This window comes from Polypterus senegalus, chromosome 16 (assembly GCF_016835505.1).
Source record: "Polypterus senegalus isolate Bchr_013 chromosome 16, ASM1683550v1, whole genome shotgun sequence".
Classification (NCBI taxonomy): Eukaryota; Metazoa; Chordata; class Cladistia; order Polypteriformes; family Polypteridae; genus Polypterus; species Polypterus senegalus.
The window spans coordinates 26,866,581-26,894,378 of record NC_053169.1 but is presented as its reverse complement, the minus strand read 5'-3'; the positions used below and the strand labels follow the sequence as shown (position 1 = coordinate 26,894,378).

General features: G+C 38.2%; 1 protein-coding gene across 1 annotated transcript in view; it reads right to left on the bottom strand.

The window, feature by feature from the left end:
* Positions 1 to 27,798, bottom strand: part of col9a1b (collagen, type IX, alpha 1b) — a 118,018-nt gene that overhangs the window by 57,376 nt on the left and 32,844 nt on the right. The window contains exons 9-19 of the mRNA XM_039737772.1: positions 25,262 to 25,315; positions 25,015 to 25,050; positions 24,861 to 24,917; positions 21,444 to 21,497; positions 16,668 to 16,721; positions 13,813 to 13,866; positions 8,009 to 8,062; positions 4,378 to 4,431; positions 2,153 to 2,206; positions 177 to 230; positions 38 to 91 (exon numbers count right to left, since the gene is read on the bottom strand). Coding sequence (XP_039593706.1) covers positions 38 to 91; positions 177 to 230; positions 2,153 to 2,206; positions 4,378 to 4,431; positions 8,009 to 8,062; positions 13,813 to 13,866; positions 16,668 to 16,721; positions 21,444 to 21,497; positions 24,861 to 24,917; positions 25,015 to 25,050; positions 25,262 to 25,315 — 579 coding nt within the window. The remainder of the gene's footprint in view (positions 1 to 37; positions 92 to 176; positions 231 to 2,152; positions 2,207 to 4,377; positions 4,432 to 8,008; positions 8,063 to 13,812; positions 13,867 to 16,667; positions 16,722 to 21,443; positions 21,498 to 24,860; positions 24,918 to 25,014; positions 25,051 to 25,261; positions 25,316 to 27,798) is intronic.

The following is a 27,798-nucleotide window of genomic DNA, read 5'->3' as shown; positions in this document are numbered from 1 at the left end:
GCTCTTGCTTGAAGATTTATACTTAAAATATACTCACAGGAAGACCCTGAAGTCCGACTTCACCCGGTGCACCAGGCTTTCCTCCATCACCCTAAGATCACAAAGGTCAAGGAGACATTGAAAAGAAACGCTAATGCATAACAGAAAGGACAAGGAGTCTGAAATGTTTGCCTTACCTTTGCCCCTGGCATTCCTGGTATCCCATCACGCCCGTCTACACCTGGTAATCCCTAAATGAAGAAAGACCACAATGTAAGGGAGAGCTGTGACTTCTAGTTTCATAGGGGGAACTGCAATGTGGTCTGAAAGGCCGATTAAACAACCTTTACATAGCATTGTAAGAGACATGCCTATCTGTGGAAATAGGAATTCACATTTCTCAGAAATCATATGGTATTTAATTTTTTGCCTGTGGTATTTATATACAGAGTTCCTATTGTATGTTGGCCAAAGACTTTCAACCTATCTGGATGTTCAGGTATCTTTCTATCTTTACAAATCATAGGAGTGTAGGATGTTCTCTCTGTTTAGTTTGGTACAAACTGATGTACTTTACAGCTATGTTATGTACATTATCCTGGCATTCATACACTGAAAATGATTGATGTTGTTCATTCAATGTAAATTTTCTCTTTCCAGCAACTTAAGATTAGTCGTTTAGTGTTGTAGCTGAAATATTTGGTTTCAGATCTCAATCAAAGCAAAAAAAATGTGTTTGCACCAAAGTAAGAATAGTGTAGGGAATAAACATAAAAATCATATTTCAGTTAAGCTATTATTTTCGGTTGTTCGAGTGATGTGTTGGAGGGGCCATTTGTATTTTCTTCCGGCCGAACTTTCCAGTGTGCTGGCTTTCCAACTGCCAGAAAAGACTTAACACTTTCCCAAGTGGAGTGGACGTGGCTATCCAGGTCTGGTCATTTTCAGCAGCAGACTTTTATAACGGAGGATTTCTGGTAAATAATCCTGTTTCTCAACTGTTCATTTTAAGTATAAGAGCTCGTAAAAAAAACATACTTTCAAGAAAGCTTGTAGAAACGTTTAATCATTTTTTGTTGTATATTTAAGATTTACACTGCAAAATGCTTGTGTATTTGCACTAGATTTTTATATAAATGTAAAAAGTACAGCATTGGAATGTGTTATGTTCATAATATTGCTAATAACATAAAAACAAGTTATGACCAATAAACCATTTAAAATTGTAACAACTTAAAAAACAGATTTACTTCAGTATAAGACAAGCGAAATGCACCCAATCACTCTAAATGATCTGCTTCAACTTAAAAATTGTGGGTTTAATAAGATAAAAAGAATTATATTGGTTCAGATTGAAAACATTAAGTGTGATCATTACCTTAATTATTTTAAGTTGAATGGAGGTTATACTTTTTACAGTGTAGGATTCCATATTTCTTCAGCCTTGCCATCGACAACTTAGCTGTTCACTTGACAGGGCTGCTGTGGCTCTGCTGTAGTGAAGGATGTCCATTGGAACTATTGTACTGTAGTGGAGATCTCGGCTGTTATTTAAAGGAAAATTCCCCAACAACCATAAACTGTGCTAAGGGACTTTGCAAAGTGCAGGTCCATACAGCCCTTTCTATACATTTTTACATACAGTAGCTGGAGAACTGGCATGTTAGGTGAATTACTCAAGAGCAAATGTTGGGTCGGATGGGGAAACTGAACCAGCAATCTTGTAGTTTAAAGTTCCACCTCCTTATCTGCTGTGCCACTCTACCTATCAGGAGGCATCATCACAACAATTGACAAATATGATGGCACAGATGAACAAAATGATGTCCCGCTCTGTTTGTTCACCTTTTTTGAAAATACCCACACTTTGCTATTAGTTTAGTGTCAGATGCGCTACGGCATCCCTATCACGTTCGAGCAAACTCACCCATATTATGTGAGTTAAACCACATTAGTCATGTCTGATATCAAGAAATGCGAGTATTACACACTTTATTAATGCTCTTTAAAAATGAACTGCGCCTAGAGGCTAATGTTTAAGAGAACAGAAAAATGTAAATGTTCGCTACACACCATTTGAATCATACTGTACATCATTAAACATTAACTGCAGAAAAGAGATAATTAATTATGAAGAAACATTTCATGAAAATACAAATGAAAGCATACTTACCGGCTCTCCTTTGGAGCCAGGAAGTCCACTAATTCCCCTTGGACCTTGAGAACCCTAATGAAGAAGAACAATGTTAAAAAGAAAGTGCGCTATTAAATACGGTGTATGTATTCTTATTTAGAATAAGAATCAGAAAACATTATTAATCCCGAAGGAGATTACTTACTGTATGCTACAACTTAACAACAGACAAGGGACATGTTACGCTAAGAGCAAGTATAAAGTAATCACGTAAATATAAATAAAGTATAATAAATGTAAGTATCAAACTAGAGTGCAGAGTGTTGTACCTTAAGTTAATATTGCATATTCTGAGAACAAATAAGGTTATTCTCATGTGAAGAGCAGACAATTTATTGCACAAGAACAGATAGTATGTTACACATTTCGAGTACTTGAAAAATGTACCTGGATATCCAATGAAGAAAAAAGGGTAATAGCTTAAAGTACTGGGTGGTCCAGATCTACTTATGCAGATCCAGATCATCTGGATGACTTTGATTTGTGCGGCGACGATTCCAGTTCGGCGCGAAGACGATTCTTCATGTCGTCAGTTCGCACACTTCTCGATGGTCTGGGATTTTCTATGTAATCAACTTAATAAGTAATAGCGTAATGAAAATTGCATAATTAGATCTGGACCATCCTATGTGGGTGAGTGACCGGAAAAGGAGTTCCAGAGTCTGATGGCTGTGGGGAGGAAGGATTTCCTGTGACGTTCAGTGGAGCACTTGATGCTAGTCAGTCTACTGCTGAAAGGCTCCTCTGCCAAACCACAACACTATGAAGTGGCTGATTGGCGTTTTAAATAATAGACCAAAGCCTAGACAACATTCTCTGATCTGCCACATGTATGTGATACTCTAAAAAAGTAGATTTGATTAACAACCTACTGCTTACTTGACCTGGCCAACTATTTATTCACCCATCCATGTATGTAGTTCAGCGTGATGGGGGCCCAGAATCTGTCTCAGCAGTATCAGGCAAACCGATATGCCAAGCGGTCACAGGGCTCATTCACACAAGCAGACACAGTGCCCAGGTAACGTCACAAATAAACTAAAGAGCATGTAAGAGCATGCGTGAGGTCACCAGAGTTTCCAGAAGAACGTGCAAATTCCACCGAGAAGGATCCTCACCTTGGAAATAGCTTGGGATCCAAGTGCCATTAGGTGGCCATGCCACTTTCTTGTCCACCAAACCATTATGTGTATATTTTGAATTTTTTTTAGCTTTCATAACACCTCTGCACATACAGCTCTTCTGAAGCATTCTTAAAGATGTGTCACTGCACAGTGCAACTCACTGCATGGTTCGACATTTATCATCCATCCATCCATCTTCTAACCCACTGAATCCAAATACAGGGTCACGGGGGTCTGCTGGAGCCAATCCCAGCCAACATACGGCACAAGGCAGGAACCAACCCTGGGCACGACACACACAAACACACACGAGGGCCAATTGTAGAAACGCCAATCCACCTAACCTTCATGTCTTTGGATTGTGGGAGGAAACCGGAGCGCAGACACGGGGAGAACATGCAAACTCCACGCAGGGAGGACCCGGGAAGCGAACCCGGGTCTCCTAACTGCGAGGCAGCAGCGCCACCACTGCGCCACCATGCCGCCACATTTATCACTCATCATCATATCCTAAATATAAAAAGGATTTCTTTCTTTTTGCTAAACTAGTTTCCTTATTTTTTTACTATAAAGATTAATGCATGTACTCCCGGGATAACCATAAGTTACCAACTTCAACAGCATACATTATATTATATTGAATATTAGCATGTGTATTTCAATGTAGTTACCAAGTAGTTTTATGGACTGTAAATATATATTTCAATATATTATTGGAGAACGGCATAGTGGCGCAGTAGTAGCGCTGCTGCCTCACAGTTAGGAGACCCGGGTTCGCTTCCTGGGTCCTGTTTGCGTGGGTTTCTTCTGGGTGCTCTGGTTTTCTCCCACAGTCCAAAGACATGCAGGTTAGGTGCATTGGTGGTCCTAAATAGTCCCTAGTGTGTTCTTGGTCTGTATGTGAGTGTGCGCCCTGTGGTGGGCTGCCCATGGTTTGTTCCTGTGTTGGCAGACCCCCATGACCCTGTATTAGGATATAGCAGGTTGGATAAAGGATGGATGAATGGAATATATTATTGTTATGACCACAATAAATTATCTAAAAGTTATACCCATTGTTTAAATGACGGTGCTACTTACTTGGTCTCCTTTCGGCCCAGCTTCACCCATTGAACCTCGTTGCCCCTGATCACCCTGTACAAAAGACATGAAAATGAACATTAGATAGATATCATTACCAGCATTCAGGCAAATGTATATGAAAGTGTAAGATTAACTGGATAAAGTGTCTCTAAAGTGCCTTCGATAAAAGTGCCACTAAAAGGGACTTCACAGCTTGAGTGAAGATTTCTGCTTTACACTAAACTAAAGATATGGACCATTTAAATATTCTGAGGTGATGACAGGAGCTCCCTCTTATTATAATATAGGTAAATGTAAAAAAGAAGCTTTGAAACACAGAGGTGTCACTTATAAATGCAGTATCAAATATCAGGAAAATAGCTACAAAGATGGATCTCTAAAACATTGGCACTGTTTGTATTCCCTTAAGGACAGGAAGTGCAGCAGAATAAGAGAAAAGTGCCAATGAAAAACTGACTGGCTCCGTTTTCATTGACATTAATACATTTCTTCATGCTGGTTAAAAGTTACAAAAATGTTCATCACTTGCTTTGCACAACGTGGACTACTGCTCTTGCTGTTCTGCTAAAAAACAGTCTGTTCACTAAGTGGTTTGCACTAGCAGCCTACATTTTCATATTTATGTCAAAACCTATAAAGTAACTTCAAGCAGTTTTATGACTGCTAAGTCTGCAAACCATTCCATAAATAAGGATATCAATATAATAAAATACATGCAGGATATAGTTATAAAATACACTTAACAATAAAAAATACATTTATATATTGTACACCAAAAGGACAGATTTCAACAAATATAGTGCAAGAAAATCATATCCACCCCATCATATCTGACACTTGAACATCAGTGTGGAGTTATGAAGGACGTACCTTACTGCAGCTGCTCAGAGCACAGAGAAGTGCATAACATCACCCTGGGCTCTAACGTCAAACCACCAGATTCACATGAGCACATTAGACTGCTGGCCACAGCAGCAGTCATCAGGTAAGCCTTGCTATGCCATCCCTGCTGCCCACGTCTCACAGCAAATGATATATTTAATAGGGTGTAACGCCAAGAAAATGTAATAGAGTTAATATGAGAATGTTATGTTATGTTATGATATTATGGTGAAGCCTGGCAATTACTTTTCCTTCCTATTCTAGCGCCAATGTAGAAAAGTTAAAGGAATCTATAAGCCTATGGTGACTCATGTGAAATTTTCTTCAAGTGAATCATTTAACGAGTTCCACCATATTTTAAAGATAATACAGGACCAGTCCTTAAGATTTAATCACACTCTACACGCTGTTCTGTTTTGTTTTCTGTGTTTTATTAAGTGGAGGAGCCACCTTCTGCTTGTAATTGGGTCTAGGTGTCCTACTCCCAGTCTGATTAGGCTTCCATTCTGCCAAGGACATGTCCCATTTTTATTTGTAAGGTTAATGTTTTATTTTGATATGCTATTGATTTGTATTTCTTGTTTTTATTTTTTGTCATTCTCTTGATGACATTATCACTTTCCAGTTTTGTTTCTGTGTTTTTCTATGAGTGGCAGTAGTTATGTTTTAGTCTGGGTCTGAGCCGTGGCTTAAGTATAGTATGTTGACTTCTTTTTTCAAACATTTATGCTGTGTTTTTAATTATTATTTTACATGTGCTTTTGCCATTTTGTAAGTTTTGCATTAATACTGTTTCCTTTAAATATTACTTAGTATTTATGTATTGCATGTCCAGTATATGGTTCTTTGCAACATTACATTATTGCTGAAGGATCACCCTCAGCTTATTTATTCTGGCTGTGCCTGGGGCCTGCAGTGAATCATGAAGTGTTGTGGAGTAGTAATAATAATAATAATAATAATAATAAACTGTGGTGGGGTGGCGCTGGGATTGGCTCCAGCAGACCCCCGTGACCCTGTAGTTAGGATATAAGGGGTTGGATAATGGATGAATGGATGGATAATAATTAAATTTACATAGAGCTTTTCTAACTACTCAAAGTGCTTTACAAAGACAATGTGGAGCCACTTGAGATTTCTGCTTCCTTTATGACTATTGTAATTCTTATTTAACTTATAAAGTATCCTTTGTTTTCTTTTGTCCTTTAAGTCAGAGGTTTATGGTCATCCACCCTTTGGTGGACATTGCTAAGTATTTTGAACCATTTGGGGCTTGTGAAGGCCTGAAAGCCTGCCTTTTGAGTTTGGGGCTGCCTGGGGGTTAGGCCTGGTTTTGAGGCCCAGACCTAGCAGAGTCCTGGTCTGGCGTTTATTTAATTTGAGGCCTGCTCACCCTTTTTTGCTATTTTGGTGTTACTGAAACACAACACCAGCATTGATCATAGGTAAAAATCACAGATGTCCCCTTTAAATGGCTGCTGATGTGGTGACAGCATGTTCATTGTGCATAATGTCAGCATGACTATACTCTAAAAAAGGACGGTGTGTACAATGAAGAGTCCAACTTTGATTCATAGAAAGGAAAGACCTTCATAAAGATGTAGCATTTGAACAACAAACAAGAAAAGAAAATCAATCTCAGGCAAAACTGCTGGTTTTGTCCTTTTGAATTTGGTTTTGCTGCTGTTACATGTAAAAAAGAACAACAATGATTTCTGTGTCTTGACTCTGCTAAAAGTCCCTACTGACTCAAAGAAAAACCTCCCCACCGAGCACATTACATACCACTTTCTGTGTCGGGTTTACTTTGAAAATCAGTTTCTTTCTTAAACACCTTAGTATTTAAACCCTTTTGTCAGACAAGTTAGTGCTATACCTTCAGGTTCCCTCTGTATATGTTTCAGTTTAGCTGATTTTTCTTTTCCCAGAACAGGTTAAGTTTAGGGACGAAAGTTTAAATAAGTTTGTGGTGTTTTATGCCAGATGTGTATAACAATTTTATTCTTTCCAACTTGATTAGGGAATGTTAAAATAATAGAAGTCCCATCAGAGCCGATAGAGGGCTATGTCACGGTAAATATCTGTACAAGCCTCTGGCTCTAATCCTGCCGCTATTTTAAAGGCAGAAAACATGTTGAAAGCAAAATGAAAAGAGAGAAATAACAGCCTGAAGAGAGCTAAGTGACCTGATTCACAGTATCGTAACAAATATGTGCCGGCAGCTAAAGGAAGCATTGACTGGATTTGGAATAGTTATTCCCATACACCTCATTGTCTACACAAATTAAATAAAATATAAATAAATACAAAAACAGGCGGCATGGTGGCGCAGTGGTAGCGCTGCTGCCTTGCAGTTAGGAGACCTGGGTTCACTTCCCGGGTCCTCCCTGCATGGGTTTCCTCCCACCGTCCAAAGACGTGCGGGTCAGGTGCATTGGCGATACTAAATTGTCCTGTGTGTGCCCTGCGGTGGGCTGGCATCCTGCCAGGGGTTTGTTTCCTGCCTTGTGCCCTGTGCTGGCTGGGATAGACCCCAGTGACCCTGTAATTAGGATATGACTGATTGACTGACTAAATACAAAAATCTACTTCTCAAGAATAGCTTCACAGGAAAATGTCTCACTACATAACTCTTTTCTGCACACTTCTCACATTTTTGTGCTGATGTGGCTTATGTGTACAAGACAAGCCTGTGAGGCTCTTCAGCTGTTTAATCATCTCATTTATTGGTAAAGATTACACTCACCGTGGCACCTTGAACGCCTTGTGGGCCTGGTTCTCCATCATGTCCACGAGCTCCCTATTAGAACAGATAAAATAATTCTATTAGAGTGAAAAAATACTCTCAGCAATAAAAATGAATATACAGATGTTGTGCACCTGGGGCAACAGGGATTCTTCTTCACTCCCCAATGTCTTTTTTATAATACCTGAATCAGAACGCTGTTATAATGCACAGCAAGCAAGGTGGTCTACAGGTTATAAAACCAACACTCGATCAAATTAGTAGAAAATGAGGGCAAACACATTCAATCTGAAAATGAGGACTGACGTCTTTATATGGAGGGATGTGGCACACTTTAGAAAACTGCTTGGTTGTGCCACTGAAGCTAATACCGTGTCCCTGTTTACTAAAAATGCTTACGTGACACTGAACGGGTTTATTCCTACCATGTCGACTTACTAACTTTTAAATTCAGAAGAGGTAATGTGGAGAGGGTCTCCAGTTTTAAATATCTGGGAGACAACATCACCAAGGACCTTACATGGTCAATAAATACTACCACTCTGGTCAAAGTAGACACACTTAAAAAAAATCAATTTGTCCTCCCCCAGATGCTGGTGTACTTTTACCACCACTCCACAGAAAGCATTCTGACATTAATGGATAGTACATGAAATGTACAGCTGCAGACAGAAAATCTTTTCAGAGAGTAGTAACCTCTGCACAGTAAACAACTCGCACCATTTGCCCTCACTTGAAAACATTTTTAGATCACCAGGCCTTTGCAAAGGCAGCACAGGATTGTGAAAGACACCATTCACCTTTGCCATCACTGTTTTATCCTGTTGCCTTCTGGGAGACGCTACAGGGCCATAAAAACCCACACCTCCAGACTCAAAACTAGCTTTGATTACAGAGCCATCACTGCACTGAACTTAGGGAAAAAATGAACCCCCCTGGCCCCACTCAGCTTTTTGAAAGTCCTACATAGAATTATATTTACAACATGAAATACTATTGGCTGTGTACAATCTACCAGAGTTGTAATACTTTTATTTTAGTTTTATAATTTTATATATTTCTAATGTATTTATTTTTTCTGTTGTTAGGGGACTCAACTAGTTTTTACCAATAACCACCATTCTAGATTACATATTAATTTTGCTGTATTTAAATGCAATGACAATAAAATCATCTCTGTCAAGGTATGTAAGGGCAACTGACTTCGCCCCTTCCGGTTCAGCCTCATTAAAAGCTGAGCCTCCCAGAAGGAGGCGTAATTCTTGGCACAAGTGACCTGCCGAATGGAGCTCTGCTACCATGCTGACCTAAATACTGGCTAACCAGCCCAAGTACCTTGTTTAGGTTTTGATTCCCTGCATAGCAGGAAGTACACGGCAAGTTTTTTGATCTTCTTTGTTGCATCTTCAGACAATAAATTCGACTCCCTGGTTGGGGCTCCAAATTTTTCTAGTTCATGGAGCTGTCATTCATGCACCTGACCTCACTGCCTATTTGGCAAAAGCTCTCAAAAAACTTAGCATTTGGTTAAAGAATTTCAAGTTTTGCTTTCCTGGTTATAGTATTTTGTATATTTATTATGTATTTATTTTTTGTGTTATGAGGGGACTCAACTAGTTTTTACCAATAACCACCATTCCAGGTTACATATTCATTTTATTGTATTTAAGTGCAATGGCAATAAAAGCATCTATCTATCTATCTATCTATCTATCTATCTATCTATCTATCCATCTATCTATCATATAGTGTCTTATCTATCTATCTATCATATAGTGCCTTTCCTATCTATCTATCTATCTATCTATCATATAGTGCCTTATCCATCTATCGATCATATAGTGTCTTTATCTATCTATCTATCTATCTATCTATCTATCTATCTATCTATCTATCTATCTATCTATCTATCTGTCTATCTATATATCTATCTATCTATCTATCTATCATATAGTACCTTATCTATTTATCTATTTTTCTTTCTTTCTTTCTTTCTTTCTATCTATCTAATATATAGTTTTCTGCAGTATTATATAGACTCAGAGGACACAATATTAGGTACACCTGCTTAATTAAACAGTCTAATATTCCAAATACCCAATCAGGTGGCTTCAATTCAACACAATGTACTTTCTATAGTATGATCAGTATTGCTATTATTTACGTATTGTTGTATTTTCAGTCTAGTCTGGTTTAGGTAATACTTTAATGACATAGACACTAAATTCTTGGAAGCCATATTTTATGAGAAAGGGTCACCTGGTTTGGAAGTTTTAATTCATGGCATTTATTATTAGTTATATATGTATCAGTTACACTCTAAGAGTACATAGCATATTATATAATAGACACAGTTTTGACAAGACACTGTTTAAACCACAGTGAAAATGTATTTTCTTTATCTTCTCTCTTCTGGTGGGTCATGGAGTTTAAGCACAAAGCACTGTGCTCTCTTCTATCTCAATTGTTACTCGATTGTAAAATAATAAAACTTTATGTAAACATTTCATAATGATTTGTGCTCTGTTTCCACCTATTAGTACCTGACTAGGATCAAGAGCTAACCAAATAAGAATATGGACTAAACAGTCCCCTTTTGTTTCCTATTCTCTATAAATATTCTGTGAGACTGATTTTGCATTTTGATGCCAGTCACTTTATTCACTGACTATACTCGTGGGTACTTTTACAGGAAACAGCCATGTTTCATTTTAGATACAATTTTGTAAAACTGATGCTGAAATCAATTTTTCTGAAAAGTTTTTTGTGTTAGAAAACAAGGAATATTGCTCCTAAAGCCTTGTTAGTGTGCCTGTGTTCATGTAGCAGCTGCTTAACACAAGTAGTCTGCCGCACAGCGGTTGTGAATTCTATTTTATCACTCTCATTCAAATCAATGCAAAGGAGAGCAGAGTGTTTTTTAAAAATGCAACATGCGGCATTCTGACTTTATAAACTTAAAAGCCTAATTTCCATATGAAGATACACCAAAAGTAACAATCATGCAAACTATTGTATCTCCTTTGCTGAAAACCTGAGTATAGAGGAAGCATCCCCAGTCATGATCTGCATTTTGTTTTTCATTTTTTATAGTAGTTCTAGGAATGTACAAAATATTTAGATAGCATTTTGGGCGTTTCAAAGGCCAAGGAATTCACTGATCATGTTTATCTTTATTTAGATGCATTTTTAATAATGTTACAAATTATTTAGCTACAACATGATGCTATTTTGTTATTGTTCAGTGTTGTCACTTTGTGCTCTTATTTTCAGACTGTTGCTTGGCAGGACAGCCAGGAGTGTGTGACAGGTGACATCATTACCGCAGCAGCATAGTTGCCAGTGTCGGGCACTTCCTGCCTGTTGTCGCACATGCACATGAAAGAGGCTCTGTCAAGGTATGTAAGGGCAACTGACTTCGCCCCTTCCGGTTCAGCCTCATTAAAAGCTGAGCCTCCCAGAAGGAGGCGTAATTCTTGGCACAAGTGACCTGCCGAATGGAGCTCTGCTACCATGCTGACCTAAATACTGGCTAACCAGCCCAAGTACCTTGTTTAGGTTTTGATTCCCTGCATAGCAGGAAGTACACGGCAAGTTTTTTGATCTTCTTTGTTGCATCTTCAGACAATAAATTCGACTCCCTGGTTGGGGCTCCAAATTTTTCTAGTTCATGGAGCTGTCATTCATGCACCTGACCTCACTGCCTATTTGGCAAAAGCTCTCAAAAAACTTAGCATTTGGTTAAAGAATTTCAAGTTTTGCTTTCCTGGTTATAGTATTTTGTATATTTATTATGTATTTATTTTTTGTGTTATGAGGGGACTCAACTAGTTTTTACCAATAACCACCATTCCAGGTTACATATTCATTTTATTGTATTTAAGTGCAATGGCAATAAAAGCATCTATCTATCTATCTATCTATCTATCTATCGATCTATCTATCTATCTGTCTATCATATTGTGCCTTATCTATCTATCTATCTATCTATTTATCTATCTATCTATCTATCTATCTGTCTATCATATTGTGCCTTATCTATCTATCTATCTATCTATCTATCTATCTATCATATAGTGCCTTATCTATTTATCTATCTGTCTATCACCGTGTTAGCCATTATGAATGTAAGATTACATGTTGTCTGAAGAAGGGGCCTGAGTTGCCTCGAAAGTTTGCATATTGTAATCTTTTTAGTTACCCAATAAAAGGTGTCATTTTGCTTGGCTTTCCTCTACTTTCCTGGTTACAGATTCTTTTTGTTCCTGACTATGAGTTATGCCTATTGATTTATTGGATCTTTGGTTACATGCTCTGTTCTGATGTTTGACCCTCTTGTTACGTTTTTATAAACTCTGTCTCATGTCACTTGCCCTTGGCTTTGCTGAAAACAACTCTTTGAATCTCTGGTTGTGCCTCTGGATATTTCTTTTGCATTTTCCATCGTCTGATTCTTAAATTAAAATCATTAGACTGCTTCCTTCCTTTAAAATCAGTCCATGCCGTTCTACCCTTGTTCTTACCTAGCTAGCACCTTTTCCGGTTTCTTGATTCTTGGAGATGACGGTGTGGATATTCATGCAGCAAGTGCTATGGCTCTTGGAGTAGCATTTGTCACCAATGCATCTTTAGGGTTTTGATCTCACAAATTGTGATCATAATTGTAAAAGTGGGCATCATACTATCTGAATAATCATAACATGTATGTTACATTTTAACAAACTGTTATTTTTTTCTATTTTCAGTAAATAACATTATTTAAACACTAATTGACAGGTAGACACACCTAGAATTAATGCAGTGTGGCGAGTGGCTGGGGGTGGTACCCAGCCGGGATGCCAAGGAGAACCAGTGGAGGGCTTGTGCCTCCTCCAGACCATGAGGGGGTGACCGCCCTGGTGGCTTTGTGAACCATGGGAACGGAGTTTGGAAGCTCAACCCTATAGAGGCCCGTGGTCACCGCCAGGGGGCGCCCCAATGCCTGAGGAGCCCTTCCGGGTGTGGTGGAAATGCTGGGGAGAAGAAGACCAGGGACACCCGGAGTGCTTCTGGGTGTGCAGCTGGTACTTCCGCCATACTGGAAGATTATCGGGAGGCACCGGGAGCACATCCGGGTGATTATAAATGGGGTCACCACCCTCCATTCGTGGGCTGGAGTCGGGAATGCAGAGGACAAGGTCTTGGTGGAGAGGAGTGGAGGCAGCTTGAAGGAAGCACACCATTGTTTTTCTTGTGAAATTCCCAATAAGTTTCATGTGTCACATGACCCTCTTCCTATTGAAAAAACAAAAGTTGGATCCAAAATGGCCGACTTCCAAATGGCCACCATGGTCACCACCCATCTTGAAAAGTTTCCCCCCCTCACATATACTAATGTGCCACAAACAGGAAGTTAATATCACCAACCATTCCCATTTTACCCTGTATAAAAAAACGTGTGGTGGGTGATTATATGATGTATGCCTGTCTGTGTCCGGGCCATCGTCCACAGCAGGAAAACACTTCCAAAAAGTAACTAATCACCTTTATTCCTTTCTCAATGGCATGAATGTCCATGATCACAAAAAAAACATTTATATTGCAAAAGAGTTTCATGGTACATTCAGCTTGGCGCATTCATGCTTTACTCTTCACATCTGTTTCACCTACAGAAGTAGTGGCAGGAAGAGGCTGTGCTGCCCGCCTTTCCAGCTCTATAACATGTGTCTGACAATAACATACAGTGAATTGCCATCGCTCAAGAACATGGATGGGTTCAGCCAATACCTACTACTAAACACTCGTAGAAACAAATGTGAACTTACCCTTTCACCTTTCAGTCCCAATATTCCTGTAATTCCTCTGATGCCTTGAGGACCCTAGAAAATGTGTATAATGTTAGAATAAAACCAAGCATGACATGACATATTGAGCTAGTTAGGTGTAGCTTCCTATAATCCAAACATCAGAGTGTTCATTACGTAGAAAAGGAGACTCATTGGTAAAATATGAGGAAAGAAAAATATGATATTCAAATTCATTATGTACTCTAACTCCTCTTCATTATGGTTTCAATTTAGTCACTCTATATGGCATAAAAGATGATGCCGAAAATAGATGATGTCAAGGGGTTAATCTGAAATTAAAAACTTAAAGTCAAAAGAACATGAAGGAGTGGAGTACAGTTTAAGTATTACATAAGCATGCCCACCTGCTAATGGGGGATCAGGCCGAGAGCAAACCTCAGATTTGTGATTCCAGGAAATCTATGTTGTGGAGGGCAACGTACAGAGGGGGCGAAGCGTAATGTGACTTAAATAAAGGGGATGGCTACAAAACAGAGGACTCGCAGTCACTGGAGCTGAACTTTAAGCTCAGTTGATTTTTGGCACTCCTTTCTTTAGTATTTCTTTACTGAATTTATATCACTTCCACCTGGAATCCATGATTATCTCAATTTCTTAATGCACCTCTGGCAAAAGGCAATATACAAATGTACTGAGTTATCCACTGTGAGTGCTTTATTGTACAGGACTGGCGTCCTTAGAAGGTATGTGCCAAGCATTACCTACTGGGATGGTGCATTTTCTTCATGGCAGGATTTGCCTTTCATTTAAATAAATGCATTAATCATAAAGCTAAAAACATTTGTAAGGTTGAAAGTTACGATAATCAGCGCCTCATTTTCAGTCATTGGAAGCTGTAGAAAATTTGCTTGGCTTTTCCTGGGATGAACTGCACTCTTATATAACACCGAAGTCTCAAAAGCTGCTGCTTAATCTTGTACTGTACAGGGTCACAGTGGGGCATTCTCATTGAGTACTTTAAAAATTTGCGCAGGGACGCAATGGGAACATTTTTTTAAACTATTATTAATGTGTTTTAATGCAATAAATGATTTCTCCATATATATTCTAGTGAAACAGGAGTGAAGGTTTGTTAGGCAGAAATGCATGTCAACAGAGTAAAGCACAAAAAGACAATTCTCCTTGAGTATCCTCGAAAACAGAATTATAAATATACAGAAGTGAAGAAGAAGTGAATAAACAAAAAAATGACATTTCCGTGCTGAAAAAGTAATAGAAAGAACCCGTAAATAAAAATATGTGGGCTATTTAGCATCTATCAGATGTTAAGTCCTCAAGACTTCACACCTGTGATGAACTGGTAACAAGTTAAACAGTAATAACTCTCATTATTTCTAGTGGTGGGCAATTCGCAAACAATTTGTTCTTTTTGAATGACTCTTTTCAGTGAATCATGGGAATCGATTACACATGAACAATCTGATTCAGTGGAGCTCAACAGAAGTGCTAATGCATGATGCCATCAGCCTCTTTCACTTAGATGTTTAAAGCTCACGTGCAAATATCGCCCATCTCATTGATGATTCTTGTTCACTTCACTTACGACTCTTTTTTGTTAGAATGAAATTATTATCAGCAAATGAGAACTCTGTCATTGATCATTCTCTCATTCATCATACAAGTGCAAACCTGTAACAACACATTTATATTAGAGTGGGTTGTCTGTTTTGTACAATTTGTCTTGAAATTCTTTTTAAACAGAATTTATAAAAATAATATTAAACTAATATTTTTTTGTCCCTTTGTACATTTAACAAATTAGTCACACAAAATGGACCCTGTAAAAAATAATATTCTAATTTCTAACGATTATTTGCCGTCGTCTTTACTTTAGTACACACTTTTTACAACTCATTGAATGCACTAAGAATTCCCAACCATTTGATTCGTGAACATGTCATACAATTCTTGTTCATTCAAGTCGTGAACAGAATCATTACCCAAGAATGAGTCACACGACTCTCAATCATTTCATGAATCATTACCTGAGAACGAGCTACACAATTCACTTTTGATTCTCAAATTTAGTGTCTTATTTTAATTATGCGTTTTCACTATGTTGTCATGCTTCATACATTCGAAGAGGTTAATAGTATAGAATATGAATTACCAGCATGTTTAATATTTAATTTAATAGATAAAAAAATATAGAATGGAATAGAACCGAATAGGATAAAATAGAATTTATTGTATTATAATTAAATAATTTACTTGTGATTCATTCAAGGGAGACCTAAAAGGTTTTGTTTTTTATAATGGAATTGGTCACTTAATCAGGTAGTTTGAAAGAATCAGCTCAGCAAAGTGAATCAAGATATCCATCACTAACTGTTTCATCAATAAACCTTGGAATGGATCAATAGTTTCAACTTTAGATTAGAATCTGCAAAAATATTATGGGTATTAATTAATGAAGTATTTATTTATTAATGTAAAGAAACATTATATAACAATAATTAATGACTTGTTAATTCAAGTTATCGGAACGTGTTACCTAAGAACTTTGTATGGCTGACTTTCATTAGTTTTTCAGCATGAAAATAACAAATGTCGCTCAGACTATTTCCATTCTGTACAAGTACTTGGACCAATAATATTAAATCCTAGGCGAATCCAATATCTGTACTGTACGATGTACAGTAAAATAGAAAGTAGTACAGAAATGAAGGAACTATGAAATGAAATCTTAGAATACCGGAACTTGGCTTTGTTTTTGTCTGTTGTGTTTGAAGCATCCTACACATCCTCAATCTGACTCGTAACAACATTATGAAGAGGTTTAACAAGTAGAGGAATAAATAAGAATACTTTACTGTAGGGCCTTGTGCGCCAACATCCCCTAGTGCCCCCTGTTCACCTTCTTCACCCTGAAAGATAAAGAGGACAGATCTTCATTAGAATTTTTACAACAGTATGCTGTGAAAAGCTAAGGGAACTGAACATCAGTGTCACACCATTTAAGATTCCTCATATTCAGTAAATTGATTGTTTTTCAGAATGATTTGACTTGTACATAAAACTGCTCTCTATATTAGCATCTCGAGGTATTTCAGTTTGGAATATACAAGACTGCTTACACATAAAAACCTTCTTGAGCCATCTTGTCCCCACCACCACTCTTTAGCTATATTTGAAAGCAAGCCTCTTTCTTGTCATATAATACAATTCATTTCCAAACACCCAGTATCTGTCCACAAGTTGTAGACTAAGTCTGACTGACTCATGCCTATTTTAAGAGGATATCTCAAATAGAAATTAAGGTTGAATAGACAGGAAAAGAAGTGGTACAGATTAAGGACATCTGACTATGGATGTGCATTGAGATATGGTGCTTGTGTCCAATTTCCAGTTATGTGATTATGAAACCTCTGTGAAGCCTTATGGTTAGCAGGCTGACTGGGGTCTTCACAACCTTCACATAAGTGACTTTTGACTCTCTGACAGGGAAGTACTATAATATTAAGTTTGTAAGATGTTTAAAACTGAAGCATTACTGAATGAAGTTGCCCTTCTAATATCAGTCCAGTAGGTGAATTGGTTTTGCATTGTTGTGTTAGCCATGACATTCCCTGTGTACTTGCTACTACATTATCTTGGGCCATATTTTCTAGATGAGCGTCGAAGTTTTATGTCTTCTGTTGCAAGTCTGTTAGTTCTAAGAGTCAGGCAAAGAGAGCTGTTGAGCTGCTCTTACTTGTTGGTATGCCATTGGCTTTCAGTGGTATACAAGCTATATTTTTTGTGTTCATAAAAAAGCAAATGTGGCAATAAGCACTCAATTTCAGAATCACACTCAAGATTTTTGTTTTCAGTCCTTTTAATCATGATAAGCTTTGGAGAAAGGTAATCTTTAAATTTATCTTGCCAAAATCTACTTTCTATATATAAAATCCTAAGCCTAAAAGTGCAACGATTTTGTGCAACAATTTTATGTCACGCTTTAAATCGGGCTTATTTTAAAACCTACATATATATATTTGGTATCATTCTTTTCAGGATTTATAAAACTTTAATGTGATATTGTTAGATTTTCAGATTCTTATTCCGTTTTTAAATTATAAACTAAAAAAATATCAAGAACTCACATCCCGCAAGACGAGACTTTGTGCCAAGAGATTTAACCACACCCTGGGCTGGAAATAAAAGACAAAGAGTAGGACACCTGCTGTACAGGCTTTTAAATGTTCGAAGCACTGTGCGAGATGCAGATCACGCGGAACGGCAGCAGCAGCAGCAAACCAGCAGCTGATCGAGCAAAGAGGAGGTAAAAAATAAACTGTATTTGTTTCCCATTGTATCACCTTTTAAGAAGGGGTTTCGGAGGAGTGATGGGGTGCGTTCAGCCCCCCTCTTCACAATGTAAGCGGCAGAGATTCGAAGTGGCTACCGTGTAGCACAGGCTGGGGGGGATGGCAAGCGAAGCTAGCAGGGGGCGAACCCCCTAGTTCAATATAAAAATCAGATTGGCAGCAGAGTACAGTCACAGTTGTGCAGTTCAATCAGCAAAATCACACAATTTTAGCACTTGACAGAAAATACATTTAGGAGTTTGTGTAGTTTTATTTTAGAATATGTGAAGTGATCCCAGGTTGTGTGAATTCATGGTGTGGTAGCAATCAAACTTGCATGTGTATTTTAGAATCTTCTATCTATTCAACAGCATTTCACAAAGACATAACGCTGTACTTACTGCAGTACATGCAACAGAAGCATAATACCTAACAGCACCTCCTGTTATGACTGGCATTGTCTTTGATTTTTTTTTTTAGATGATAACCTGAAGCATTTTTGGCAATATATACAGTATGTGTCTATTCTGGGATTTTTTAACCCAAGGTATTTGAATCTAACATTTGTTTTTCTGAGGATGGTGTTCTGTAAAAGATTACATAATTTTGCATTTTTTTCACTGTTGTGTTATAGTTATGAGTTTTTTTTTGTTATTTTTGAATTATTTTTCATAAATTTACATAATTTCTGTTATGCTGGTGTATTATTTAATATTTATGTACTATGTCTCTAAATGTGGCTCATTCCTCTGTACTGTGTGGGTGGAGCCTCAGAGGGCAGAGCCATTCTGATGTCACTACTGGGTCCTCCCTCTGCCTTTATAGTCAGTCTGAGAGAGGAGCACAGAAGTGGATCATTGACTTTGTGTAGGAGGTATGTGAGTATTGCTTATCTCTTATTCACTTGCTGGTTTCTGGATTCTTTTGCTCTGTTTATTGGACTTCTACGTTTGGATTGGAAAGCTTTTTTGCCCTTATTTCTTTTTTCTATTTTTTGTGATTATAGTGCTTCTATTTCTTTTCTGTGAAAATTATTTATTTATTAAGATTTCTGTCTTTATTGTCTTACCAAGCCAGTATTTTACATCTTTCTCTCCCTTATATGACATTTTTAATATATTTCTAGGCTTAAAAAAAACAGTTACCAATTTTGGGCCTGTATAGGCTGAAGCCTGCAAGTTGTAGTTGGAGCCTGGCTGCCCCAGATAAGGCCATATCTGTTCTGGCCTCTATGAGGACCATTTTAGATGGCGTACACCCTCTTTCACTATGTTTGAAACTCAACACCCATTCAGCTATTTACTTTTTATTAGTACATGTGTCATATTTTAGCCAGGATTGTTGCCCTGGTTTAGGTTTATTTTTGATTTATGCAGTCTTTCTGTTGTTGTTTAAAAATATTGTGTATTATTAAATCTGCTTTTGATGTGGTTTTGCTTTTGTATTTTTGTAATTTTACAATTTCCTTCATTATTTTGCCTCTATTTAGTGTTGTTTGTGCTTGTGTTCTGCCCTGACTCCTGTTTGTACAGCCTAAACAAGAGCGGTCACCTAATTATGTAGCAGGGGTTGTGGTCCTAGCAATACATAAGCCAATACTTTAGGAGATTTCTACAGCTTGTTCCTTATCATTTTACAATTTTATTTCTTATTGATTTTGGAATTTCTAGATTTTGATGCCTGCTATTGTTTAGCGATTATTGGATTTGTTCACATTTAGTTCTTGTCTATTACACAAACATATTTTTGCTCTGTATCTTACTCTAGATTATGTTCACAATCTTTATGTATCATCTTAATAAATCTCTAAATATTAAAAGACCTTTGATTTGTTTTGTGAGTCCAAAGATTTATGGCCTTCACTATTATCCTTTAGTGAATCTTTTTTGAACTTTAAAAGCTTAAGGTTAATATCAGGCCTGTTGAAGCTGTAAAGCCTGTCTTTTGAGTTGGGAGTAGACTGCCTGAGGTGAGACCTGCTTTGGGTTTTCAAATCAGGGGAATACTGATCTGGTTTAGTGCGTTTTGAGACCTTCATCCTTTTTGCTGTGTTTTGTATGGTTACTACACAACAGCACAGTGTGTGACATAACCAGAGCAGCCATACTTTATAAAAGTCAGCCTCTGCATTTTGGATCTTTTGAGATGAGGATAACTAAAGGTGTTATTGTGTGATTCTGAGTGTGACAGTTATGGTGTAAGAACTTAGCTTTTTGATATTAATAACACAGATATTTTGGTCAGTGCATTGGGTTAGTTAACAGAACAGATTGACTTTCTGTTAACACATTTGGCACAAACCTCGAGAGCATCACATCTCATAGTCCTTCTATGACGTCCTTCTATTCTTCTAAGACAATAAAGTCTTATCTATCTATCTATCTATCTATCTATCTATCTATCTATCTATCTATCTATCTATGTTAAAAAGGCTTTTCCAGCGATATTCAGTTGTAGGCTTTATTTACATAATGTTAGCAAGTCAGAGGGAGAAGGGAGTGTGACCCCATGTAGTCAGTTGCACAGTCTGACATTCCCAACAACTCACAGCAACTATTCTGTGATTCACCACGATTTTTGTTTTCATCCAGAAGTACAATGCATTTAATGCAGCAATGAGGAATAAGAAACACAGGTTTTTTGGATTTCACAAATGGGAAGAGAAGCTCATCTCTTTGATCTCGCGTTTTATGTAACACAGCAGAATGGAATCAAGAATAAGGGGCAGAGATTGTCGTTGAACTCATCTAACCTTTTAACCATTCATATAGCAGGCAGCACAAAAAGGGACGAGCATGACTATGCTGGAAAGTTGCCATGCGTTCACTAAAAGTGACATGCCCAGTGATTTTCAGTCATGTGACAAGATCAGCAACTGCACTTGGCAAGTCTGACATACCAAGTGACTAGAGGTTGTGTAATATGTCATTGGCTTATGTTGCTTGTTTTTAAACAATTAAAAAAGAACAGAGGTGAATTGTATTTTACACATCATGTGTATTTAGATAATATTTATCACTGAAGTTGATATTGAAAAAATAGCTATTTGTATCATAGGCCACATGCATTCTCAGCATGTTTTTACAGGTTCCTGTACACGTCATAGGTTATCATACCAAAAGCAGAAGCAAAATGTAACTAATACCAAAATATAAGCATTTTGCTGCTCTCCATATGTACCACTTCTCAGCTGGTATTGTCACAGGGTTAGCTGCTCTACACGGCTGTAGTGACACCGCTTTGTCAGTTGACAATCCTGTCCATACCAGAGATATAAAGACAAGTCAAGAGGCTCCTCACCTTGTGACCTTGTTTTCCAGGCTCCCCAGCTTCTCCTTTTACTCCTTTATGACCCTGAAATTCAGGAAATAAAATCGTACAAGGAAACTTTTAAATATAGTAAAAAAACAGTATTTCATACCTACAAAAAAAACATACTGTTCTACTACTTTCTGCCTATCTGTATATGGCACTGCATACTTGTACATACGTATGTATGTGTGTATATATATATATATGTATATATTGTGACAGATTAGGGTTTTTCTCGCACCCTTGTACCCTCAGACCACACGTCAGACACCAGATAAAAGTCCAAATAGTTATTTATTATAATAATAAAGTGCACAAAGCACCCTCCTCTTCACAATACTCAATAAATCACAATAACCACAATAATAAATAAAGCAATCCTCCACTCCCAGACGCTTAGCCACCCTGCCTCCCAACTTAGCTCGCCGTCTGGGAGCTCCCACCGTCCTTTTATTCCTCCTGACCCAGAAGTCTTTCTGCCCAACAGTTCCACAAGTCCTTATTCCTTCCGGGTCAGGGTTAACAGTACTTTTCTTCAACCCAGGAGCACGTCGTTTCTTCCTGTCATGTGACCGTGACGCACTCCCGGGTCATAGGGCACATAAGAGCCTACGAGCCCCTTACAGCGCGCCTGGTGGCCCCAAGTTATCCAGCAGGGCTGTGTACAAACACTACATAGTCCATGATGCCCTGCTGGAACTCGGGGCATGATCATGCTGTCGGGAGAGCTCCTCCTGGGGGTGAGGGCCGGAGTAAAATGCCGGCAATCCACCACAATACATATATATATATATATATATATATATATATATGTATATATAGATATATATATATATATAGATATATAATATATAGATAAAATCACACACGTGCGCAAAGGAGGCAGTAGATGGGCTTAACTAAAGATGGAACGCCAAGTCAGGGTTTGACAAAGTGCAGCAATGTCTTTTCTTCCCCTTCTGCAAATCATCTGATGGGAAAACCAAATGAAGCCAACCAGGTTCCACTTCCTCCTCAAGACCGTGACCTCTTACTCACCTCATTTCCACCTGTTCCCATCAGACCCTCCTCTTCCTTTCCACTTTCTATAAAGCCAATGACTTGTCTTTTGCTTAGAGTCCCGTTCTGGACTCACTCCTCAGGGACTACTTGGTGGCAAATCCACTACTTTTGAAAGATAGCATATAATACTGTATACGGGGGGTTGGTCACCAAACCTTTTTCTGTCTATCTTGTGTTTTTGTTTCTATATATATATATATATATATATATATACTGTAAATACTGTCACACATGCACACACAGGGGATGCCTGAAGGGATCTACCGAAGTAAGTGATACCACTCCAGCATGAGAGAGGATGCTGGCGTTAACAACTTCCCCCATCTTACCCACACCCACACCTTCGAAGCACATGTTGCAGAGGATGTATAAGCACACCCTAACAGGTGATCTAAGCCCCGTCCCTTCAGATGGAGATAGTTATTCAGAACAACAATCAGAAGCAAGGAAAGATGCTGGAGAACAGCAGCACTTTGCCTATTAATTAAGGTCCACCAGATTGGTGCCCTATGCTTGGCAATTGTCCCATCTGTGTACCACCACTATATACAGTATATACTGTATGTAATGTGTATGTTTGACTAGACATTTCTTAGATTTTAATATTATTTGCCTTTTGCACATTCAAACTGCACAAAATTTAATTTAGATGCCTATGTACTCAACACAATTTTAGTAAAATATGACATAGGGATTCATATTTGTAAGTGCTTGTCTTAGTCTATGTCCACGCTACTAGATTTTCAGTGTCCATTTTTACCTTTCATGCATGCTACCCTGGCATTTTTAACCACTAAAAAGCGAGACTTTTGAAAATGCTCTCCAGTGCCGTATACTTCTAAAACGCAGCCTCAGCATTGTAATGTGCACTGGTGAAAATGTAGACTTTTAAAAATGCAACTTGTAATTGTGATCTCATTCATTCATGCTTACTACTAGATTGGTCATCCTTCACAGAAGAAAACCATATTTGAGCATAGTGGCCACAGAGAAGTTTCTCTCCATAGCGATGTTGCATTGCTTACCTACCATATATACTCGCATGTAAGTTCTTCCGCAGATAAGTCAGCTCTTGATTTTACCGTGTAATTTCTGGTGTTTTATAATGTCGGTCGTATAAGTCGAATGCGGAAAACTCACGCTATTGGTCCAAAAGATTATGACATGTTAATGCCCACCTGAGAGAGTAACCACAGGGCACACAGCCTTTTTGTCTATGTATTGTGCCTACATGACCACACGGTAATACCAAAGCTACATTTGCACTGTTTTGTGTTTTTTGTATCTCACACTCTCATACTCCTTTATCGTAAAAAACATCCCTTATCTACTGTGGAGTGTTCAATAAGAAGAAAATATGAAGCTGGTTATAAATTAAAAGTCGTTGAAGTGGCGAAAGAAATTGGTAACTGTGCCGCTGCAACAAAATTCAATATGTCTGAGATACTGATGCAAGATTTGAAGAGGCGAGAAGATGTATAAAAAATTAAGTGTCGCATTTTAGAACACGCGTATAAGTCGGGGTCTGATTTTATGATCGATTTTTCGGGTTTCAACCCGACTTATACACGAGTATATACGGTATACAGTATGATTCTAAACTGTGTTTTGTGCAGTTTAATTGCCGCATACAATCACAAAAGACATAAAAATGATTGGATACTGCAATTCTGTGATTGATCCCTTGGCTGGCAGTGTAACGATCCCTTCGAGGAGGACACTTTCTGTTTCTGCCAATGCACACATGCCCAGTGTAGGTGAACAGCTACATCATATGCATTTTTTGACACTTTAGTGGTACTTTTGAAAACAATCTGGAGATCGCTTTTGTTTAAAAATACAGTTTTCAGATGAAAACTTTATAGCATAGATGTAGCCTCAGTTTGTGCTTTTATGTTTTGAGGCAGCTTACACTGATATATCAGTCTCTAGCAGCTTTAGACTCCCCAGTCAACTGAGACTCACGTCATATGCAAATGAGATGATGCCAATCTTTGGGTGGTTGGCTTTTTGTCTTTAAAATCTAAATCTTTCAGTAACAATAATTAGTAAAAAAAAAAACGAGGCAAATGTAATTTCATTTTGAGCTCTTATTCTGTGTTCCAAGTCATGGAAGGTGTGATATCAAATAAAATGGACATGCCAGTCCGATCGATCTCAGTGCGCCACATTCAAATGTCGCTCCTGAAAACCTTGCTCTCTGTTACCTTTTGTCATCATGGCTCAAGTATAAATTGCCTCCTCTGCCCATTAACTATTTATTACTTGAATAAAAATGAGAAAACATTAGGAAATCGGTATTATTCCAAACAATGCATTTAAAAACTTAGAATGAGAGCTCACCTTCATACCCGGGAGGCCCGGATGGCCTGGAGCTCCAGGGGGGCAGGCATTTGGACACTAAAGGAGAGAATTGTAGAATAAGCAGTCAGATCTTTCTCTTTGAAATTCATCTCATGCTACTCTTCACTAAAAGATTCTGTGCAGCTTTACTCACAAGCTCTCCACCACCTTCCCGAAATCCTGCAGCCCCCTGGAAAGGCAAAAGTTCAAAGTTTATTATACTAACATTGGTTTTGTGTTTCACTGTGAGCTCAAAACCTTTCTTTTGCCTTACTGATGAAATAATTGAGTTTTATTTTTTTGCTGGTAACCTCTTTACATTTTGTGAATTGTACAGTTTTAATTCCAGCCCCTAAAACCGAATCACTAGTCTAATTAAGAGCAAACATGACAGTACTCACTCTAGGTCCAGGGGGTCCAGGGAGGCCAGGGGGTCCTCTGATGCCAGCTTCACCCTAGAAAGTTTAGAAAAGGAAATCTGAGTTCATCATGTCAGATATTCTCGTAGCATGTCTCCTTCATTAATGATTGGGTTTTCATTTTGTCTTCAGATACTGTATATCCATTTTGTACAGACTTGGCACTACAGTATACTGCCCCTACTTTTTCTGAATAAAGTTATAAAATTTGTAATTAATATCTTTGATGACACAGGTATATATTTTTTCCAATTTATAACATAGAGTTGCTGCCTACAGTATATGATTCAGTGGCTCATCAGAGGCTGACTTGCCAGCAAACAAACAAAACAAACCTCTCCAATTTTTTTTTTATTTATGTCGTGAAAAATGGATGGACAACACTGGAGAAGACAGAAGATAATAGTCATGAAACAAGAAGGCACGTCTTTGAATGGAGTAGCCCACCTAATCACTTAACTGAGACAGAGGATTATTCTCATTTGTAAGAAATGGATGGAAGAGTTCTCATTTGATGATCTGCGCATAAAAGGGACTTCATTGTAACGGCCCTTATCTACTAGTACAACAAGACCATTCATTTGTAAGGCATATTATCATACAAGCAGCAGCAGTACTACTGTGATGTGTACAGAGTACAGTGAATTTCTTACTTGTATGTGTGGCTCTAAGTGTTTACAAATTGTAACAGAAAAAATGAAAGTTAGGTTAGACAATGAAAACAAAGTGTAACATTCGGGTGCATTCCATGGACACCAAAGTGTGCAGTTTATGCAATTCAACAGCGCGCACTCCAAAAAACCACCTAGGACTCCATACGGGCTTTGACACCAGCACTACTATGGAGGGAGGGTCCCACCAGATGGGGTTATTTCTGTTTCATGAATTAACATCACGGATTAATGCCGTTGACAGTCACAGGTTGTGATCATTTTCTATTGACAAGCAGAGAGATGGCTTCAGGTCAACACTAATGAGGAGCTCAGGAAAAAAAAATCAAAAAAATCAAAAAACAAAAGCTTGAAGAAGTAGCTCAGGTGGCACTAGCGGTTGTGTTTAGAAATCTAAATTTGTCCAATCAGTAGCCACTACATTAGAGCTAATAGCTTACTGCAATAACAACAGCATTATGTGTAACAGTGTTGATATCGAGTGCTTAACGGATATTATCTGATGTTACAGTGCCTAGCTGACACACGGCTGATGATTATTGATTACCACCATGTAGACCTCTGGAACTTGACACATTTGTAAAGGCTGCTAACATTAGTCGACCAATGAAGTGCTCTGAGTGTTGTCACATTGAAGACATGCTTGTAAATTTCATCAACGCACTAGTAAGCTCTCTGGCTTACTAGTCAGTTATTGTGGAAAAGCAACACGTGAGCGACTTTGACAAACAACAAGGGCACTCAGGTCAGATGAACTCTAACTGCTGGGTAACGTCATCGGCAGCTAACAGGACTGAGTATTGCTATCTGCTGTCACTAAGTGCTGATAAATTCAGAAATGTAGCTAATGTAGTCACAAGCTCAGTTCTTAAATAAGCATTAAGCAAGTTTAAATAGTAGTAGTAGTAGTTTTTATTGTATTATTAGTAGTAGTAGTAGTAGGAATAATGGTTGTATTTTGTATTATTATTTAAGTGTTTATTACTATTATTATTGTTGTTATTTTTATTATTAGTAGTAGTAACAGTAGTAGTAGTAGTATTCAAGTTGTTGCTTTTGTTGTTGTTGTACCAAATGTCACAAGTAATACTGTTGGCGATATCAAGTAGCAGTGTAACAGCACACCGATACCCTGGACCATTATTATTATTATTATTATTGTTATTATTATTAATAGTAGTAATGACTGTATTTTGTATTATTATTTAGGTGTTTATTTTTATTATCTCTATATAAAATTCCTACCGCGTCATGGGATATGCACGACAGAGCCACGCATGCCAACTGTAACTGTCCTCCCGAGTCCAGCGTCACTCTCGAAGCACAAAACAACTCACCAAACACAGCCTCAGTTGCTTTTGTCTGTGCAAAAGTCCACATGCACCTCTGAGCCACATTGACTTTACACCACACGCAAGACAGACAGAGAGCCCCGCCTGCCAACTCACAGAGCCCCACCCACTAACTCTAACTAAGGGCAAGCAAGACAGAGAGCACACATGAGACAGAGAGCCCCGCCCACCAACTCACAGAGCCCCACCCACTAACTCTAACTAAGGGCAGCAAGACAAAGTGCATGCAAGACAGAGAGCCCCGCCTGCCAACTCACAGAGCCCCACCCACCAACTCTAACTAAGGGCAGCAAGACAGAGTGCATGCAAGACAGACAGCCCCGCCCACCAACTCTAAGACCATGGGATACGCACACATTTAGTGTATAAATGGATATAAATAATTGCATGTAAACGATTCGCCAAAATCTGTTGTATGTAAACGATACTGTTTAAAACGTTACTGTTTTTTCATCAGAAAACCCGGTTTCCACGTCTACCTGTATTAGTTTAAATG